This window comes from Mustelus asterias, chromosome 19 (assembly GCF_964213995.1).
Source record: "Mustelus asterias chromosome 19, sMusAst1.hap1.1, whole genome shotgun sequence".
Lineage (NCBI taxonomy): Eukaryota > Metazoa > Chordata > Chondrichthyes > Carcharhiniformes > Triakidae > Mustelus > Mustelus asterias.
In genome coordinates this window covers 25,816,808-25,838,448 of record NC_135819.1, presented here as the reverse complement: position 1 = coordinate 25,838,448, position 21,641 = coordinate 25,816,808, and the positions used below count along the sequence as shown (strand labels likewise).

At 55.1% G+C, this 21,641-nt stretch overlaps 1 protein-coding gene across 1 annotated transcript in view; it reads left to right on the top strand.

Annotated features, from left to right (window-relative positions):
* Positions 1–1,667: 1,667 nt before the first annotated feature.
* Positions 1,668–21,641, top strand: part of washc4 (WASH complex subunit 4) — a 159,910-nt gene continuing 139,936 nt past the window's right edge. Inside the window, exons 1-2 of the mRNA XM_078235144.1 lie at positions 1,668–1,748; positions 9,775–9,914. Coding sequence (XP_078091270.1) covers positions 1,688–1,748; positions 9,775–9,914 — 201 coding nt within the window. The 5' untranslated portion in view covers positions 1,668–1,687. The remainder of the gene's footprint in view (positions 1,749–9,774; positions 9,915–21,641) is intronic.

Below are 21,641 nucleotides of genomic sequence, written 5' to 3'. Positions count from 1 at the left end.
TGATGGATTCCAGCATTTTCCCAACTACAGACGTTAAGCTAACCGGCCTGTAGTTACCCGCCTTTTGTCTATTTCCTTTTTTAAACAGCGGCGTAACATTAGCCGTTTTCCAATCTGCCGGCACTACCCCAGAATCCAACGAATTTTGATAAATAACCACTAACGCATCCACTATTACCTCTGACATTTCTTTCAGTACCCTGGGATGCATTCCATCCGGGCCCAGGGACTTGTCCACCTTCAGTCCCGTTAGTCTACCAAGCACTGCCTCCCTGGTAACATTAATTGTACTGAGTACCTCTCCTCCTACCAACCCCCTATCGTTAATATTCGGTAAACTATTTGTGTCTTCCACTGTGAAGACCGGCAAATAGAGTACCCTTCGTCGTCCAGTACTTCCCATGAGCGGTGAAGCTACGACATCTTCTCCGGAGCCTTCAATATGTCATCGACGAAGACGAACATCTCGCCAAGGCCATCCCCACACCCCCACCCCCACTTCTTGCCTTCAAACAACCGCACAACCTCAAACAGACCATTGTCCACAGCAAACTATCCAGCATTCAGGAGAACAGTGACCACGAGACCACACAAGCCTGCCACAGCAACCTCTGCAAGACGTGCCGGATCATCGACACAGATGCCATCATCCGTGAGAACACCATCCACCAGGTACACGGTACATACTCTTGCAACTCGGCCGACGTTATGCTGATATGCTGCCTGATATGCCGCAGGAAAGGATGTCCCGAGGCATGGTACATTGGGGAGGCCATGCAGACGCTACGATGACGGATGAATGAACACCGCTTGACAATCACCAGGCAAGAGTGTTCTCTTCCTGGTGGGGAGCACTTCTGATGTGGAGATGCCGGCGTTGGACTGGGGTAAACACAGTAAGAAGTTTAACAACACCAGGTTCAAGTCCAACAGGTTTATTTGGTAGCAAAAGCCACACGTGTGGCTTTTGCTACCAAATAAACCTGTTGGACTTTAACTGGTGTTGTTAAACTTCTTACGGGGAGCACTTCAGCAGTCACGGGCATTCAGCCTCTGATCTTCGGGTAAGCATTCTCCAAGCGTTCTTCATGACACACGACAATGCAGAGTCGCTGAGCAGAAACTGAGAGCCAAGTTCTGCCCACATGAGGACGGCCTCAACCGGGATCTTGGGTTCATGTCACACTATCTGTAACCCCCACAACTTGCCTGGGCTTGTAAAATCTCACTAACTGTCCTGGCTGGAGACAATACACATCTCTTTAACCTGTGCTTAACCTTCTCTCCACTCACATTGTCAGTACCTTTAAGACTTGATTACCTGTAAAGACTTGCATTCCAACCATTATCTTGTAAATTGAGTTTGTGCCTTGTTTGCCCTGTTTGTGAACACAACTCCCACTCACCTGATGAAGGGGCAGTGCTCCGAAAGCTCGTGCTACCAAATAAACCTGTTGGACTTTAACCTGATGTTGTGAGACTTCTTACTGTGTTTACCCCAGTCCAACGCCGGCATCTCCACATCCCAGGTAACTCCTCACAGGCCATTGGGCTGAAGCATGAAGCCGAGCTCCCTCTCTGCACTCAGGCTGCCGGATCCCAGGCTCACCTGGAAACTACATCTCCCAGGGAGCTTTGCTGCCGCGCGCCTGCGCAGCAGCACGTGACCGGGTCACGCGATCTGAAGATGGCGCTCGAGCCGCAGTCCCCGGCCTGGCAATTTGACCGATTCGATGATGGATCCCAGAGTGAGTGAAGCCGCCCCGGGGAGAGAGGAGGAAAGAGCCCTGGGGAGAGACCGGGACCGAAGGGGGACGGATGGGTGGCTGGGTCGGTGTGGCGGGCTCCCCTCCCCCCGCCGCTCTCCGCCTCTCCCCGCGTCCCCCCCCGATCCACCCCCGTTGTCTCCCCCCCCCCCGTTGTCTCCCCCCCCCCCCCCCGTTGTCTCTCCCCCCCCCCCCCCGTTGTCTCCCCCCCCCCCCCCGTTGTCTCCCCCCCCCCCCCGTTGTCTCCCCCCCCCCGTTGTCTCCCCCCCCCCCGTTGTCTCCCCCCCCCCCGTTGTCTCCCCCCCCCCGTTGTCTCCCCCCCCCCCCCGTTGTCTCCCCCCCCCCCGTTGTCTCCCCCCCCCCCGTTGTCTCCCCCCCCCCCCGTTGTCTCCCCCCCCCCGTTGTCTCCCCCCCCCGTTGTCTCCCCCCCCGTTGTCTCCCCCCCCCCGTTGTCTCTCCCCCCCCCCCCGTTGTCTCTCCCCCCCCCCCGTTGTCTCTCCCCCCCCCCCCCGTTGTCTCTCCCCCCCCCCCCGTTGTCTCTCCCCCCCCCCCGTTGTCTCTCCCCCCCCCCCCCCCGTTGTCTCTCCCCCCCCCCCCCGTTGTCTCTCCCCCCCCCCCCCCCCGTTGTCTCTCCCCCCCCCCCCGTTGTCTCTCCCCCCCCCCCCGTTGTCTCTCCCCCCCCCCCCCCGTTGTCTCTCCCCCCCCCCCCCCGTTGTCTCTCTCCCCCCCCCCCCCCCCCGTTGTCTCTCCCCCCCCCCCGTTGTCTCTCCCCCCCCCCCCCGTTGTCTCTCCCCCCCCCCCCCCCCGTTGTCTCTTCCCCCCCCCCCGTTGTCTCTTCCCCCCCCCCCGTTGTCTCTTCCCCCCCCCCCGTTGTCTCTTCCCCCCCCCCCCGTTGTCTCTCCCCCCCCCCCCCGTTGTCTCTCCCCCCCCCCCCCCCCGTTGTCTCTCCCCCCCCCCCCCCCCCGTTGTCTCTCCCCCCCCCCCCCGTTGTCTCTCCCCCCCCCCCCGTTGTCTCTCCCCCCCCCCCCGTTGTCTCTCCCCCCCCCCCCGTTGTCTCTCCCCCCCCCCCCGTTGTCTCTCCCCCCCCCCCGTTGTCTCTCTCCCCCCCCCCCCGTTGTCTCTCCCCCCCCCCCCGTTGTCTCTCCCCCCCCCCCCGTTGTCTCTCCCCCCCCCCCCCGTTGTCTCTCCCCCCCCCCCCGTTGTCTCTCCCCCCCCCCCCGTTGTCTCTCCCCCCCCCCCGTTGTCTCTCCCCCCCCCCCCCGTTGTCTCTCCCCCCCCCCCCCGTTGTCTCTCCCCCCCCCCCCCCGTTGTCTCTCCCCCCCCCCCCCGTTGTCTCTCCCCCCCCCCCCGTTGTCTCTCCCCCCCCCCCCCGTTGTCTCTCCCCCCCCCCCCCCGTTGTCTCTCCCCCCCCCCCCGTTGTCTCTCCCCCCCCCCCCGTTGTCTCCCCCCCCCCGTTGTCTCTCCCCCCCCCCCCCCCCCGTTGTCTCTCCCCCCCCCCCCCCCGTTGTCTCCCCCCCCCCCCCCCCCCCCCGTTGTCTCTCCCCCCCCCCCGTTGTCTCTCCCCCCCCCCGTTGTCTCTCCCCCCCCCCCCCGTTGTCTCTCCCCCCCCCCGTTGTCTCTCCCCCCCCCCCCCCGTTGTCTCTCCCCCCCCCCCCCCGTTGTCTCTCCCCCCCCCCCCGTTGTCTCTCCCCCCCCCCCCCCGTTGTCTCTCCCCCCCCCCCGTTGTCTCTCCCCCCCCCCCCCGTTGTCTCTCCCCCCCCCCCCCGTTGTCTCTCCCCCCCCCCCCCGTTGTCTCTCCCCCCCCCCCCCCCGTTGTCTCTCCCCCCCCCCCCCGTTGTCTCTCCCCCCCCCCCGTTGTCTCTCCCCCCCCCCCCGTTGTCTCTCCCCCCCCCCCGTTGTCTCTCCCCCCCCCCCCCGTTGTCTCTCCCCCCCCCCCCCGTTGTCTCTCCCCCCCCCCCCCCCCGTTGTCTCTCCCCCCCCCCCCCCCGTTGTCTCTCCCCCCCCCCCCCCCGTTGTCTCTCCCCCCCCCCCCGTTGTCTCTCCCCCCCCCCCCGTTGTCTCTCCCCCCCCCCCGTTGTCTCTCCCCCCCCCCGTTGTCTCTCCCCCCCCCCCCCCCGTTGTCTCTTCCCCCCCCCCGTTGTCTCTTCCCCCCCCCCGTTGTCTCTTCCCCCCCCCCGTTGTCTCTCCCCCCCCCCCGTTGTCTCTCCCCCCCCCCCGTTGTCTCTCCCCCCCCCCCCCGTTGTCTCTCCCCCCCCCCCCCGTTGTCTCTCCCCCCCCCCCCGTTGTCTCTCCCCCCCCCCCCCGTTGTCTCTCCCCCCCCCCCCCGTTGTCTCTCCCCCCCCCCCCGTTGTCTCTCCCCCCCCCCCCGTTGTCTCTCCCCCCCCCCCCGTTGTCTCTCCCCCCCCCCCCCCCGTTGTCTCCCCCCCCCCCCGTTGTCTCCCCCCCCCCCCGTTGTCTCTCCCCCCCCCCGTTGTCTCTCCCCCCCCCCCGTTGTCTCTCCCCCCCCCCCGTTGTCTCTCCCCCCCCCCGTTGTCTCTCCCCCCCCCCCCGTTGTCTCTCCCCCCCCCCCGTTGTCTCTCCCCCCCCCCGTTGTCTCTCCCCCCCCCCCGTTGTCTCTCCCCCCCCCCCCGTTGTCTCTCCCCCCCCCCCGTTGTCTCTCCCCCCCCCCCGTTGTCTCTCCCCGCCCCCCGTTGTCTCTCCCCCCCCCCCCCGTTGTCTCTCCCCCCCCCCCCGTTGTCTCTCCCCCCCCCCCCCGTTGTCTCTCCCCCCCCCCCCCGTTGTCTCTCCCCCCCCCCCCCCCGTTGTCTCCCCCCCCCCCGTTGTCTCTCCCCCCCCCCCCCCGTTGTCTCTCCCCCCCCCCCCCCGTTGTCTCTCCCCCCCCCCCCCGTTGTCTCTCCCCCCCCCCCCGTTGTCTCTCCCCCCCCCCCGTTGTCTCTCCCCCCCCCCCGTTGTCTCTCCCCCCCCCCGTTGTCTCTCCCCCCCCCCCGTTGTCTCTCCCCCCCCCCCCCCGTTGTCTCTCCCCCCCCCCCCCGTTGTCTCTCCCCCCCCCCCCCGTTGTCTCTCCCCCCCCCCCCCGTTGTCTCTCCCCCCCCCCGTTGTCTCTCCCCCCCCCCGTTGTCTCTCCCCCCCCCCCCGTTGTCTCTCCCCCCCCCCCCCGTTGTCTCTCCCCCCCCCGTTGTCTCTCCCCGCCCCCCGTTGTCTCTCCCCCCCCCCCCGTTGTCTCTCCCCCCCCCCCCCGTTGTCTCTCCCCCCCCCCCCCGTTGTCTCTCCCCCCCCCCCCGTTGTCTCTCCCCCCCCCCCCGTTGTCTCTCCCCCCCCCCCCGTTGTCTCTCCCCCCCCCCCCGTTGTCTCTCCCCCCCCCCCGTTGTCTCTCCCCCCCCCCCCCCGTTGTCTCTCTCCCCCCCCCGTTGTCTCTCTCCCCCCCCCGTTGTCTCTCCCCCCCCCCCCCCCGTTGTCTCTCCCCCCCCCCCCCCCCGTTGTCTCTCCCCCCCCCCCCCATTGTCTCTCCCCCCCCCCCGTTGTCTCTCCCCCCCCCCGTTGTCTCTCCCCCCCCCCCGTTGTCTCTCCCCCCCCCCCGTTGTCTCTCCCCCCCCCCGTTGTCTCTCCCCCCCCCCCGTTGTCTCTCCCCCCCCCCCGTTGTCTCTCCCCCCCCCCCCCCGTTGTCTCTCCCCCCCCCCCCGTTGTCTCTCCCCCCCCCCCCGTTGTCTCTCCCCCCCCCCCCGTTGTCTCTCCCCCCCCCCCCGTTGTCTCTCCCCCCCCCTCCCCCGTTGTCTCCCCCCCCCCCCGTTGTCTCTCCCCCCCCCCCCGTTGTCTCTCCCCCCCCCCCCGTTGTCTCTCCCCCCCCCCCGTTGTCTCTCCCCCCCCCCCGTTGTCTCTCCCCCCCCCCCCCCGTTGTCTCTCCCCCCCCCCCCGTTGTCTCTCCCCCCCCCGTTGTCTCTCCCCCCCCCCCGTTGTCTCTCCCCCCCCCGTTGTCTCTCCCCCCCCCCCCCGTTGTCTCTCCCCCCCCCCCCCCCCCCCGTTGTCTCTCCCCCCCCCGTTGTCTCTCCCCCCCCCGTTGTCTATCCCCCCCCCCGTTGTCTCTCCCCCCCCCCCCCGTTGTCTCTCTCCCCCCCCCCCGTTGTCTCTCCCCCCCCCCCCCCCGTTGTCTCTCCCCCCCCCCCCCCCGTTGTCTCTCCCCCCCCCCCCCCCCCCCGTTGTCTCTCCCCCCCCCCCCCCCCCGTTGTCTCTCCCCCCCCCCCCCCCCCCCCCCCCCGTTGTCTCTCCCCCCCCCCCGTTGTCTCTCCCCCCCCCCCCCCCCCGTTGTCTCTCCCCCCCCCCCCCGTTGTCTCTCCCCCCCCCCCCGTTGTCTCTCCCCCCCCCCCCCCCGTTGTCTCTCCCCCCCCCCCCGTTGTCTCTCCCCCCCCCCCCCCGTTGTCTCTCCCCCCCCCCCCCCCGTTGTCTCCCCCCCCCCCCCCCCCGTTGTCTCCCCCCCCCCCCCCCCCCCGTTGTCTCCCCCTCCCCCCCCCCCCCCCGTTGTCTCCCTCACCCCCCCCCCCCGTTGTCTCCCTCACCCCCCCCCCCCGTTGTCTCCCTCACCCCCCCCCCCCGTTGTCTCCCTCACCCCCCCCGTTGTCTCCCTCACCCCCCCCGTTGTCTCCCCCCCACCCCGTTGTCTCCCCCCCCCCCCCCCCCCCCCGCGCGTTGTCTCTCCCCCCCCCCCCCCCCCCCCCCCCCCCCCGGCTCTCCCCGTCTCCGGCTCTCCCCGTCTCCCCACCTGTGGGGGGTGCAGGAACGGGAGCAGGAGTGGGGAGGGGGGGTGCAGGAGGAGGGACGGGGTGGGGGTGGGGGAGACCGGGGCGAGGAGAATGGGGGAGGGAGAATGGGGGAGCCCTGGGTGGAGGGGGGAGCATTGGGGGGTGGGGGCTGTGTGGGGAGGGGGGTGGTGGCGAAGGAAGGAGCCCGGGGCGGGGGTAAGTAGGAGGGAGCCGCGTGGGGGGCGGGGGTGGAAGGAGGGATCCCGGTTTTGGGGGAGACGGAGGGAGTCTGGGGGTGGAGCCGGGGGGAGGGATCCTGCGGGGGAGGGGGATGGGGGGACGAGGCAGGGGGAAGAGGAGGGGGGGGAAGAAGAGGGGAGTGGGGGGGGAAGAGGAGGAGAAGGGAGCCGGGATGGGGAAGAGGAGGGGGGGCGGTTAAGGGGAGGAGAAGGGAGCCCGGGGGGAGGGGGTGGGGGGAGGAGAAGCGAGCCCGGGGGGAGGGGGTGGGGGGAGGGGAAGGGGAGGAGGAGGGAGTCCGTGGTGTGTGTGGGGGAGGGGGGGAGGAGGAGGAGGGAGCCCAGGGTCAGGGGGAGCCCGGGGGGAGGGGGAGGAGGAGGGAGGCCTGGGTGGGGGTGGTGGAGGGAGCCCTGGTGGCAGGGGGTGGGTGGGGGGAGAGCCCGGGGTGGGAGGAGGAGGAGGGAGCCTGGGGAGGAGGAGGAAGCCCGGCGGGGGGTGCGGTGGGTGAGGGGGAGGGAGCCCGGAAGGGGCAGGGGTAGGGAGCACGGTGTGGGGGGGGAGAGAGGAGGAAGAGGAGGGAGCCCAGGGGTGGTGGCGGGAGGGAGGGGGTTGCTCCTGGGGGCGGGAGGCGGCCCCCCGGTGTAGGGGCGGGAGGCCGGGCAAGGGGGAGAGGCGGGGGGAGGGAAACCCCGGGCATGGGGCGATGGGAGGAGTGACCCCGGGGGAGGGGGGAAGGAGGGCGGCCGCCCCCAGAGGGGGGAAATGGAAGTGGGGAGAGGGTGGCGGCCCCTGTAGGGGTGGGAGGGGAGTGGGGTCCACTGGGGGGGGGGGGTTGGGAGGGGAGTGGGGGGTCGGGGGGGGGGGGAGGAGGTGGCCCCCGTGGGGGGAGGGGAGGGAGGCGGCCCCCGTGGGGGAGGGGGGGTGGGGGTGGGGGGAGTGGGGAGGCTCCCATGGGGGAGGGGGTGGGGGGAGGGAAGCGGCCCCCGTGGGGGTGGGGGGAGGGAGAGGGAAGCGGCCCCCGTGGTTGGGGGGGGGGGTGGTGGCCCCCGTGGGAGGGGAGGGAGGCGGCCCCCGTTGGAGGGGGGGGGGGGGAGGGAGGCAGCCCCGTGAGGGATGGAGAGGAAGGGAGTGAGGCAGCCTCCGCGGGAGGGGAGTGAGGCGACCCCTGCGGGTGGGGGGGGGGGGGGGGTCAGGACCGGCGGCGGAGGGGAATGGGGTGAACCCCCTGGCGGAGGGGGCAGGCCCCGGAGTTGGGGAGGGGCCCCGGGGTTGGGGGTGGGTTCCCTGGGGAGGGGAGGTTGAGGGGGAGGGATCCCGGGGGAGGGGGATGCATCCCGGAGAAGGGGACGGGGAGAGTTCCTGGGGAAGGGGAGGGAGCCCGGGGAACGGGGAGGGAACCCTGGGCAAGGAGGGGGAGGGAAACTCGGGCAAGGCGGGGGGGAGGGGGAGAAACCCCGGGCAAAGGGGGGGGGGTCCCTGGGTGGGGGAGACCCAGGCGAGTGTGGGGGGAAACCGCGGGGGGGGAAACCCCGGGCGAAGCTGGTGGAGGGGGGGGGAACCCCGGGTGAGGTGGGGGGGGGGGGGGGAACCCCGGGTGAGGTGGGGGGGACCCCGGGTGAGGTGGGGGGGGGGGGAACCCCGGGTGAGGTGGGGGGGGGGGAACCCCGGGTGAGGTGAGGGGGGGAGAAACCCCGGGCGAGGGGGTGGGGGATGGGAGAAACCCCGGGCGAGGGGGGTGGGGATGGGAAGGAGTGACCCCCGAGCGAGGGGGGTGGGGTGGGAGGAGTGACCCCTGAGCGAGGGGTGGGGGGGGGGGGATGATGGGAGGAGTGACCCCCGAGGGGGGTGCGGGGATGATGGGAGGAGTGACCCCCGAGGGGGGTGCGGGGATGATGGGAGGAGTGACCCCCGAGGGGGGTGCGGGGATGATGGGAGGAGTGACCCCCGAGGGGGGTGCGGGGATGATGGGAGGAGTGACCCCCGAGGGGGGTGCGGGGATGATGGGAGGAGTGACCCCCGAGGGGGGTGCGGGGATGATGGGAGGAGTAACCCCCGAGGGGGTGCGGGGATGATGGGAGGAGTGACCCCCGAGGGGGGTGCGGGGGATGATGGGAGGAGTGACCCCCGAGGGGGGTGCGGGGATGATGGGAGGAGTGACCCCCGAGGGGGGTGCGGGGATGATGGGAGGAGTGACCCCCGAACGAGGGGGGGATGGGAGGAGTGATCCCCGAGCGAGGGGGGGGGGGGGGATGATGGGAGGAGTGACCCCCAAGCGAGGAGGGGATGGGAGGAGAGACACCGAGTGGGGGGGTTGGAGGAGCACAGACCTGCAGGCTGGGAGGAGGAGAAGGCGAGACCCGTGGGTGGGGGTGGGTTACGTGAGGTGGGGAGGCCACAGAAACCTCTCCAAGCGCCTGCTGATTCATTTTCTTCATTATTCCCCACCCCAAAAGTTAAACGGACCAGCCTGTAGTTACTTGGAAATGCCTTACTTCATTTCTTCAATCGGGATGTCACATTCGCTCCTCTGCAAGACCCAAACTTTTGCCTGATTGGTCTTCGACGGCAAAGTTAAAAATGTTAAGCAAATGCTCAATTTTCCCCTTAAATGGCAATTGATGCATACATCCTGCTGCTCTTCACTTAATATTGACGGACTGGATGAGGTTATCTGTCCAATCTCAGTTGTAGCAAGAAGTCTCACAACACCAGGTTAAAGTCCAACAGGTTTATTTGGTCGCAAATACCATAAGCTTTCGGAGCACTGCTCCTTCGTCAGCTTACCCCAGTCCAACGCCGGCATCTCCACATCAATCTCAGTTGGACAATGTTGTAAACACCAGAGTTTGTAAAAGGATAAAACATGCAATTTCCTCAGGGGAGAGGATAGCAGAAGCATTACGATGCTTTGGCACGTTCTGGCTTTGCTTTGACTTCGAAAGGGTTAATGAGCCATAGCTCAATTTTTTAAAGCCAGACTATCAAACTATGGCCAGCAAAGTATTCTAAATGTTTAAAATTTCTGCCTCTTTATTTAGGAATCCATGCTGAAGTACAGCTGAAGAATTACGAAAGATTTCTTGAAGAATACACCAATCAGTTGAAAGGAATTGAAGATGCGTTGGATGACTCTATTGGGGATGTCTGGGACTTTACTCTGGATCCAATTGCTCTTAAGGTATGTCTTGGGAAACTTTGCATTTAACAGTCTAGATTTTTGACAATTGAATCGAGTTTAAGTGGACTTCTGAATGTTGATTTGCTGAATTGGGGATGTGAACCAGTGTAGTTCCCTCTACTTAGGATTTGTAACATTTGTGAACAGGGCAAAAATCCATGAGGCTCTTCAATCGATTGAGGAATCATTACTGAGCACCACAGAATCTAAACCAGGAAGTATAAATTTGATTTTAAAAAAGGAAAGCACAAAGATTGGGGCAGAAAGATAGGATTGAGAGAGAGAGATAAGAGATGAGAAAAAGTAAAAAGAAATCTGAATTTCCCTCTTTATTTGCACTGATCACAGAATTGTTACGGCCAAAAAGGAGGCCATTCAGCCCATCATGTCTGTACTGGCTCTCCAAATGAGCATTATGGCTTAGTGTCTGACATTCTCCTGCCTTTCCCCGTACACTATTTCTAATCAAATAATCATACAATACTCTCTTGAATGTTTCGATTGAACCTGCCTCCACCATACTTAGAGACAGTGCATTCCAGAACTGAGCCACTCGCTGTGTGAGAAGGTTTTTCTCGCATCACATTTGTTTCTTTTGCAAATCGCTTTAAATCTGTTTCCCCTCATTCTTGATCCTTTTACAGGTGGGAACAGTTTCTCCCTATCTACACTGTCTCATGATTTTGAATATCACTATTAAATCTCTTAGCCACCTTCCCTCCAAAGAGAACAGTTCAAATCCCTTCAATCTATGCTCATAACTGAAGTCTCTCATCCTGGAATCATTCTTGTAAATCTCTTCTGCGCTGTCTCCAATGCATTCACGTCCTTCCTATAGTGTGGCACCCAGAACTGTACACAATACACTAGCTGAGGTCTAAGTAATGTCTTGTATAAATTCAGCATAACCTCCTTGCTCTTGTATTCTTTGCCCCTATTAATAAAGCCCAGGGCTTTATCAATATACTTTATGAACTGCTCTCTCCACCCATTCTGTGCCTTACATTGTGTTGTTTGTTTGTGTTCTTTCTTCCAAAATGCATCACCTCACATTTACCCACATTGAACTTCATCTGTCACCTATCTGCCCACTCCACCAATATGTCTATCTCCTTTTAAGTTCTACACTGTCTTCCTCACAGCTTACAATACTTCTAAATTTTGTATTATCTGCAAACTTTGAAATGTCCCATGTACTACCAAAATCTAGATCATTAATATATATCAGGAAAAGAAAGGATCTCAACACCGATCCCTGGGGACCACCACTGCAAATCATCTTTCAGCCTGAAAAATATCCATTGACCATTACTCTCTGCTGCCTATTATTCAGCCAATTTTGTATCCACATTGCTCCATTTGTATCCCTTTGCCTGATCAAATGGCAGATATCATCAGGATGTCATATGATCAATCCCTTTAAGTGTCTTGTTCCAACATGCATACACAACTTTACAGTAGAGGTTCCTGTAATGAAATGCAGTATAACTTTTAACAATCAAAATTCTCAACATGAACAATTAATAAACACAGCAGTCAATAGGTTAGATGCTTCGGAGGACTTCAATTTCTGGGTGGTTGTCAGCAAATATCAGGTGTCTGCTTTTTTGTGTTGACTGCAACCTCTGGTGTTTTGGTTTAGTTTGGACGCTGTCCATGGTTGTCTTCACCAGAGTTGACATAGTAATTAGAGGTTGACTCAGTGTTGAAGTGTTCGCAACAGAGGTACTGTCTTCCCCACTTGTTTTGGGTATTGTCAGGTTCTCTAATATGTCCAGATCTTCGCTTGGCACAACTCGTTGCAGACTCTTAATTGATTCTGTCTCTGACAAACTGGTGCTGCTGTCAAAAGTTAGTCTGCATGGCTACTCCACACTACATCGTCTCGAGTTCGTATGGTGTAGGAGACCGGTCCTGTCTGTGCTAAGACGGCACCAAGTATCCACTTCTCACTGGTGGTATTGTTCCTGGCCTTTTTGAAAAACACAGCACTTAGATCTGTTCTCACATTATATAATCTGACTTTGCTGTTTCCTCTCAGTAATTTCTCTTGTCTTAAGCAGCGTCAGCAAATCAAACACTGCATAATTGGTGTTTTATAACGAGCAATGCTGGAGAACTTTGGGTTGTCAAATATGCAGTACGTCATCAGGAATTGGCTCAGTCATTTAGACAATGAACCTTGCTCTCCAGTTACCTTCAATGAATGTTTGATCATCATCTGTACAAACTGTTCTGCCAGCTCATTTGTGGCAGAATGATAAGGAGTGGATCAAATATGTTGATTCCTGTTCTCCTTTAAATAGTTTGTGAATCCTTGCGAAATGAACTGCGGCCCATTGCCACTCACAAGTTGTTCAGAATAATAGACTCTTCCTAAAATCTCACCCAGTCTTTGTTGTTCTCTCCGAGGACTTTATCTTAATGGCAACTTCAGGCCATTTCGAGTGTAAGTTGACCACGATGAGAAACATACCCCTTTAGAATAGTCTGGCATAATCAATGGCCCTTCTGGCCATTGCTATGGGTGTAATGGCACTCGTGGTGGCAGGTTCCGAACTTTACCTCAAGGTGAAAACATCTTTCTCCTCGATTTTGGTATCGAGCCCTCGCCACCAAAAATAGCTCCTGGTTATCTCCTTTATCCTTACTATACCACAGTGACCTTCGTATAGTTGGATTAGTGCATGTTTCCTTAATAATGGTGAAATGATGACTCTCATTCCCCAGAAGAGACAACCAGCTTGTATGTGTAGTTCGAGTCTTTGACTGATGTATGGCTTCAACCTTGGGTTTGCTCCCACCGTCTTGCCACAAAGTACATCCCTAAACTTGTCAGTTATGGATCATTTGTAGTATACTTAACTTGTCCTGTGGTTACAGGAGTGTTATCAACTTACTCGGCTAGAAAATGTTTCCACTCGGATTGTTCATTGACGACTCGTTGGGTAAAGGTAATCGGGAGAGTCCATCAACGTTTCCATGGAAATTTGATTGACGATATTTTATCGCAATGCCCATCTCTGCATCCGGCCCACTGCCAGAGATGGAACCCTGGTATGTGAACCAAATATCATTGTCAATGGTTCATGATCTGTTAATAATGTTAATTCCCTTCCATATAGGTATTACTAGAAATGTTTGATACCTATGGATTCCTATGGAAAATGATTCCTAGGACTTGTTGCACTATCTGTGCACAGTATATTTCTGCTTTGTTCAAGGATTTCGATGCAAACGCTATTGGCTTCTCTTCACCATTGAGAATCATGTGAGAAACCGCTGCCCCCACCCTGTAAGGTGATGCGTCACAAAGTTAAATTTAGATCAAAGTGTGTCAGGACTTTTGACTTTAGTAGTGCCTCTTCAGCTTGTACGAATTATTTCTTGCACTGATCCACCCATTTCCTGTTTGGGCAAAATAAGTTGTGTAAAAGATGGGGACAAACCTTCCATAATTTACTAAGTCCAAAAAGGAATGAAGTTGATTGATGTTTTGAAATGCAGGTGTCTCAGTAATGGCTTTGACTTTTGAAGGCGATTTGTGCAGTCCCTTTATGACATGTTTATGACATGACCCCGTAATCTTCTATCTCCGGAGTGTGGTACCTAGGTTGTGAAGATGTTCTTTCTCGTTCTTTCCAGTAACTTAATATATCATCTATCTAACACTGGACTTTTGATTCGCTTAAAATTTGATCCATGGCACATTGGAACAAAGCAGATGCAGATGTGATGCCAAATGGAAGCCTTTTATACCGAAACAACCCTTTATGTCACGATTGTCAAATATTGTTGTGAATTTGGATCCATGTTCATCTGGAGATGAGCTTGACTGAAAATTTTACTGAACTTGTTTGATTTGATTTATTATTGTCACATGTATTAGTATACAGTGAAGTTGTGGCCTCGAGCCAACCCAGCAAATAAATCATCAATCGGAAAGAGGGTACTCAGTATCGGATTGATAGTGACTTCAAAATGCGTACCAATCATCCCGGGTACATAAGAACATAAGAAATAGGAGCAGGAGTAGGCCATCTGGCCCTTCGAGCCTGCCCCGCCATTCAACAAGATCATGGCTGATCTGAAGCGAATCAGTTCCACTTACCCGCCTGCTCCCCATATCCCTTAATTCCCTTATCGATCAGAATAATTTCTTGCACTGTACTATCGACGTGACCCTATCACTCACATTAACGGGTTTGAAGACTCCCTCTTGACCAACTATTCTAATTCTGCCCCTACCTTAGACCCGATGACCTAGCTTTTAAGCATCTTGCTTAACTCTTGTCCTTAATTTTTAACTTGACTGAGATCCCCTTCTTGCTTTCTAGCTTCCCATTAAAGACAATGGCATGTTTCTTTAAAATCTTTGGTAGACCTGCTTCGGAATCTGAAATGAGATTTATCTCACTCAGTTTAATCTGATCGTTTCCAGCCAGGTTCTCCCCAATAATGCTGGATAATTTCCTTTAACAATGTGCTGGGACAAGGCAATGGTCTTCCACTCAACTGTATGTTTACACCGATATGGCTCCTTAATGGAACCACTTCTCTAATGTAGTTTTTAATGTTATCTTTGATTTTGAGGCAATTTATCGTAGTTGTTCTTGGTGAACAGTTTCTGCTACCAACAAAACTGCTGCTCCGGTCCCACCTCCATTTTCACTGGTTCCAGTATCGATTTGTTGTACCAGCAATTGGCAGTACGTTCAATTACCGTTTCATCTGCTGATTGTAATTCTGGGCTTTTTTTAACGCCCTTATTGTATAATGGAAAGGATACTTTTCCTTCTATTTGGTTTTCCATATGATGCATAGAAACATAGAAAACTACAGCACAAAACAGGCCCTTCGGCCCCACAAGTTGTGCCGAACATATCCCTACTTTTAGGCCTACCTATAACCCTCCATCCTATTAAGTCCCATGTACTCATCCAGGAGTCTCTTAAAAGACCCTATTGAGTTTGCCTCCACCACCACTGACGGCACACGATTCCACTCACCCACCACCCTCTGTGAAAAACTTCCCCCTAACATTTCCCCTGTACCTACCCCCCAGCACCTTAAACCTGTGTCCTCTCGTAGCAGCCATTTCCACCTGGGAAAAAGCCTCTGAGAGTCCACCCGATCTATGCCTCTCAACATCTTATATACCTCGATTAGGTCTCCTCTCATCCTACGTCTCTCCAAGGAGAAAAGACTGAGCTCCCTCAGCCTATCCTCATAAGGCATGCCACTCAATCCAGGCAACATCCTTGTAAATCTCCTCTGCACCCTTTCAATCATTTCCACATCCTTCCTGTATTGGTTCTTGCTTTTTATAGATCTTGCTTGAAACTTGTTTCTTCTCCAACAAGCATGTTCACTGTGCTCCTTTCTGCCACAATTTCTGCACTTTACATCTTTGCTCCAGCAACTTACTGCTGCATGCCCAGTGTTTGCACATCGGTGGCAATTTCAAACCTGTGTCTGTGTTCGGGTCACAGGCTTTCTTGACTGCCATTTCCATTGAGATTGCGACTTCTAAAGCCGTCTCATGGTTTAGGTTAACCACTTTTGGATTACTTCTCTTCTTAACCCACACATTAGTCTGTCTTTAATGGCGTCATTCAAGACATCCCAGAATTCACAGTATGGTTCTTCAAAGTAGCTATGAACTGTGATTGATTTACCACCTTGTTGGTTATGCTAATGGAACTTGAACGTTTGCGATGACCAACGGTTTAGGTGAAAAGTGGCCCTGCAGTATTCCCACCATCTCACCATTTTTTGAGCCTGGCTTTTCCAACTGTACCAGATTTCTCAGGAGGTTGAATGTTTTCCCCCCTCTCCCCACTGAATTCGGGAAGTTTGGGACTGCAATATGTGCCACAATTTTATTCGCTTGGACAAAATAATCAAATCTTTCAGTATATGAGCTTCACCGCTCGGTGTTCTCATCATAAAGTCCCACAGTGCCAAAGATTTCTGCTTAAAATCTAAAGTCTTTCTGGATATCTGCAATGTGGACCAATGATTTTTCTCCTGTTCCACTGGATTTCTGCAATTCTTTCTCGGGTGTTTGTGGTGTGGATCAACGACCTCGATACTAGTTTTCTTTGTGGTATTTTTTAAAGGATAGGCTTGCAGACCACGAAGGTACAAACAGGAGCTTTATTGGAAAGGTATTTACTCTACAAGCTGTTATGGTAGACTGCCCATTTGCCCACACAAACATCCAATGAGGTCACCAGGCATCACATGGTCAGTCCCTTAAAGTGCTCTTATTCCGACTAGGAACAACATGAATGCACAATACTTCCCTCCAGTCTGAAATGCAGCCATTCACTGTTCTTTGCTCCTGTCCTGTAGACAATTTCATATCCACACTGCCACTGTCCGTTTAATCTCATTTTACCAAGAAAATTGTATTTTTATTAAATACTGTTTTCTCTGAATAATCCCCTCAATATCTTTTATCAAAATTTAAAACAAATTAGTCAAACACCATTTGCTTTTGACAAATGAGTGCCAACTTTCATTTATTAACCCATATTTTTGAGTGGAAATTAATTTTGTCCTGGGTTATTGTTAGTGTCTTCACCATACTATCAGGCTGATTGCCTGTAGTTGTTGGATTTATCCCTTTTCTTTTAGAATAGGGATGGAAGATTCACTTCCTATGGCATCTTTCCCAGACCTAAGGAGCTTTGGAAGACTGCGGCTAGAGTTGTCGCTATTTCAACTCTTGTTTCTTTTTTGATCTCATCTGAACAGGATGATTTTTCTATTTCGAAGTCAGCCAAATTTTTAAGTACTTCCTCTCTATATACTTTTATCCTAGACAGTATCACTACTGTCTCCTACTTGCCTGTGACATTGGCTGTACAATTGCAAAATCGCGTAATGTTAGACATGCTCTGTGTTTTGCAAGCACGTGTTGGTTGAGTTTCATGTTGCTATTGTGCAAGAGCAACACGAGTGCTATTTTCTCCCTCAATCTTTCAGTCATTATTTGCTGTTCACATACTGTCTAATCTTGTGGAATCATGCACTACTTCTTTCAAATTGACACTATCTCTAACTTATTTAGCCACGAATGGTTGTCCTTCCCATAGTCTGTCTTTCTGCCTGTAAAAAAGGCTTTCCCATAGTCTGTCTTTCTGCCTGTAAAAAAGAAGGATAGGAAGGGTAGGATTCGAGAACCGTGGATAACCAGGGAAATTGAGCGATTGGTCATAAAGAAAAGAGTGCCGTACGTTAGGTCCAGGCAGCTAAAAACGGAGGGAGCTCTGGAGGAATACAAAGAAAGTAGGAAAGAGCTCAAACGGGGAATTAGAAGGGCAAAAAGGGGTCACGAAATGTCCTTGGCAGACAGGATTAAGGAGAATCCCAAGGCATTTTATTCATACGTTAGGAGCAAAAGGGTTGTCAGGGAAAAAATCGGACCTCTCAGGGACAGAAGTGGGGAATTATGCTTAGAGCCCAAAGAAGTTGGGGAGATCCTAAATGAATACTTTGCGTCGGTATTCACAAAGAAGAGGGATGTGTTGACTGGGAGTGTCTCAGAGGAGAGTGTTGACCCGTCAGAGAAAATCTCCATTACAAGAGAGGAAGTGTTAGGTTTTTTAGGGAATATAAAGACTGACAAATCCCCAGGGCCTGATGGAATACATCCCAGGCTGCTCAGGGAGACGAGAGATGAAATTGCTGGGCCTCTGACGCAAATCTTTGTCTCGTCACTGGACGCAGGTGAGGTCCCAGAGGATTGGAGGATAGCTAATGTGGTCCCGTTATTTAAGAAGGGTAGGAAGGATAACCCGGGAAATTATAGGTCGGTGAGCTTGACGTCCGTGGTGGGGAAGTTGTTGGAGAGGATTCTTAGAGATAGGATGTATGCGCATTTAGAAAGGAATAAACTCATTAACGATAGTCAGCATAGTTTTGTGAGAGGGAGGTCATAAGAACATAATAAGAACATAAGAAATAGGAGCAGGAGTAGGCCATCTAGCCCCTCGAGCCTGCCCCGCCATTCAATAAGATCATGGCTGATCTGACGTGGATCAGTACCACTTACCCGCCTGATCCCCATAACCCTTAATTCCCTTACCGATCAGGAATCCATCCATCCGCGCTTTAAACATATTCAGCGAGGTAGCCTCCACCACCTCAGTGGGCAGAGAATTCCAGAGATTCACCACCCTCTGGGAGAAGAAGTTCCTCCTCAACTCTGTCTTAAACCGACCCCCCTTTATTTTGAGGCTGTGTCCTCTAGTTTTAACTTCCTTACTAAGTGGAAAGAATCTCTCCGCCTCCACCCTATCCAGCCCCCGCATTATCTTATAAGTCTCCATAAGATCCCCCCTCATCCTTCTAAACTCCAACGAGTACAAACCCAATCTCCTCAGCCTCTCCTCATAATCCAAACCCCTCATCTCCGGTATCAACCTGGTGAACCTTCTCTGCACTCCCTCCAATGCCAATATATCCTTCCTCATATAAGGGGACCAATACTGCACACAGTATTCCAGCTGCGGCCTCACCAATGCCCTGTACAGGTGCATCAAGACATCCCTGCTTTTATATTCTATCCCCCTCGCAATATAGGCCAACATCCCATTTGCCTTCTTGATCACCTGTTGTACCTGCAGACTGGGCTTTTGCGTCTCATGCACAAGGACCCCCAGGTCCCTTTGCACGGTAGCATGTTTTAATTTGTTTCCATTGAGATAGTAATCCCATTTGTTATTATTTCCTCCAAAGTGTATAACCTCGCATTTCTCAACGTTGTACTCCATTTGCCATATCCTCGCCCACACACTCAGCCTGTCCAAATCTCTCTGCAGATCTTCTCCGTCCTCCACACGATTCACTTTTCCACTTATCTTTGTGTCGTCTGCAAACTTCGTTACCCTACACTCCGTCCACTCCTCCAGATCATCTATATAAATGGTAAACAGTTGCGGCCCGAGTACCGATCCCTGCGGCACACCACTTGTTACCTTCCTCCAACCGGAAAAACACACATTTATTCCGACATGCCTCACTAACCTGGTGGAGTTTTTTTGAAGCAGTGACTAGAATGGTTGACGAGGGAAGGGCCGTGGATGTCGTCTATATGGACTTTAGTAAAGCGTTTGACAAAGTCCCTCATGGTAGGTTGGTGCAAAAGGTTGGATCTTGTGGGATAAAGGGGGAGGTGGCTTGATGGGTGGAGAACTGGCTTGGTCACAGAAGACAGAGGGTGGTAGCGGAAGGGTCTTTTTCCGGCTGGATGCCTGTGACGAGTGGTGTTCTGCAGGGCTCTGTATTGGGACCTCTGCTGTTTGTGATTTATATAAACGATCTGGAAGAAGGTGTAACTGGGGTGATCAGTAAGTTTGCGGACGACACGAAAATGGCTGGACTTGCAGATAGTGAGGAACATTGTCAGAGGCTGCAGAAGGATATAGATAGGCTGGAAATTTGGGCAAAGAAATGGCAGATGGAGTTCAATCCAGGTAAATGCGAAGTGATGCATTTTGGTAGAACTAACGTAGGGGGGAGCTGTACGATAAATGGCAGAACCATAAAGGGTGTAGAGACGCAGAGGGACCTGGGTGTGCAAGTCCACAGATCCTTGAAGGTGACGGCACAGGTGGAGAAGGTAGTGAATAAGGCATATGGCATGCTTGCCTTTATAGGACGGGGCATAGAGTACAAAAGTTGGGGTCTGATGTTGCGGTTGTATAGAATGTTGGTTCGGCTGCATTTGGAATACTGCGCCCAGTTCTGGTCGCCACACTACCAGAAGGACGTGGAGGCTTCAGAGAGAGTGCAGAGGAGGTTTACCAGGATGTTGCCTGGTATGGAAGGGCTTAGTTATGAGGAGAGATTGGGTAAACTGGGGTTGTTCTCACTGGAAAGAATGAGGATGAGGGGTGACCTAATAGAGGTGTATAAAATTATGAAAGGCATAGATAGGGTGAACGGTGGGAAGCTTTTCCCCAGGTCGGGGGTGACGTTCACGAGGGGTCATAGGTTCAAGGTGAGGGGGGGGGGAGGTTTAACACGGATATCAGAAGGACATATTTTACACAGAGGGTGGTGGGGGCCTGGAATGCGCTGCCGGGCAAGGTGGTGGAGGCGGACACACTGGGAACGTTTAAGACTTATCTAGATAGCCACATGAACGGAGTGGGAATGGAGGGATACAAAAGAATGGTCTAGTTTGGACCAGGGAGCGGCGTGGGCTTGGAGGGCCGAAGGGCCTGTTCCTGTGCTGTATTGTTCTTTGTTCTTTTCTCACTGCGATGCATCTTTTCTGAGTATTCGGAAATATCATCTTAAATATATCTGCCACTGCATCTCTATTGACCTATCCCTTAACTTAATTTCCCAGTTCACTTTAGCCAGCTGTCTTCATGCCCTGATAATTGCCCTTATTTAAGCTTGTAACAAAGAACAGTACAGCACAGGAAACAGGCCCTTCGGCCCTCCAAGCCTGTGCCGCTCCTTGGTCCAACTAGACCAATCGTTTGTATCCCTCCATTCCCAGGCTGCTCATGTGACTATCCAGGTAAGTCTTAAACGATGTCAGCGTGCCTGCCTCCACCACCCTACTTGGCAGTGCATTCCAGGCCCCCACCACCCTCTGTGTAAAAAACGTCCCTCTGATATCTGAGTTATACTTCGCCCCTCTCAGCTTGAGCCCGTGACCCCTCGTGATCGTCACCTCCGACCTGGGAAAAAGCTTCCCACTGTTCACCCTATCTATACCCTTCATAATCTTGTACACCTCTATTAGATCTCCCCTCATTCTCCGTCTTTCCAAGGAGAACAACCCCAGTCTACACAATCTCTCCTCATAGCTAAGACCCTCCATACCAGGCAACATCCTGGTAAACCTTCTCTGCACTCTCTCTAACGCCTCCACGTCCTTCTGGTAGTGTGGCGACCAGAACTGGACGCAGTACTCCAAATGTGGCCTAACCAGCGTTCTACACAGCTGCATCATCAGACTCCAGCTTTTATACGCTATACCCCGTCCTATAAAGGCAAGCATACCATATGCCTTCTTCACCACCTTCTCCACCTGTGTTGCCACCTTCAAGGATTTGTGGACTTGCACACCGAGGTCCCTCTGTGTTTCTGTACTCCTGATGACTCTGCCATTTATTGTATAACTCCTCCCTACATTAACACTCGTCTTGGGGTCCACACATCTCTTCCTCAAGCTGACATGCCTTCACTGAGTCATTAGTTAATCCTGTCTCATTGCACATTACCGGATCTAGTGTAGCCTGCTCTCTGGTTGGCACTAGAACATGCTGCTCTAAGAAACTGTGCTGAAAACACACTATGAACAAATCATCCAGGCTATCTTTGCCAATCTGATTTATCCAACCTATACTTAGATTAAAATTGCCCATGATTAACACTGTAGCTTTTTCATAATCTCCCATTATTCGTCACTGTATATCCTGTCCTTCAGTGTGGTTACTATTAAGAAGCCTGAAAACCGCATCTCACCTTGACTACTTCTCAGTTCAGCATCTGCAAGAGAAATGTCATGAACAAAGGAGACTACAGTATATATATCGTTCTTCAATCTCACTAAGGCTTTTGACCTGTGAAGCAGTCATTTAAGTTGATGGAAAAAATTGTCTGCTGCTTTAGCTGCTCAAAGTGATCTTTTTCTGTAACAACATGATGGGTAAGGTCCGCTATGATGGGGCAATATTAGAAACCTTTGAGACCTGC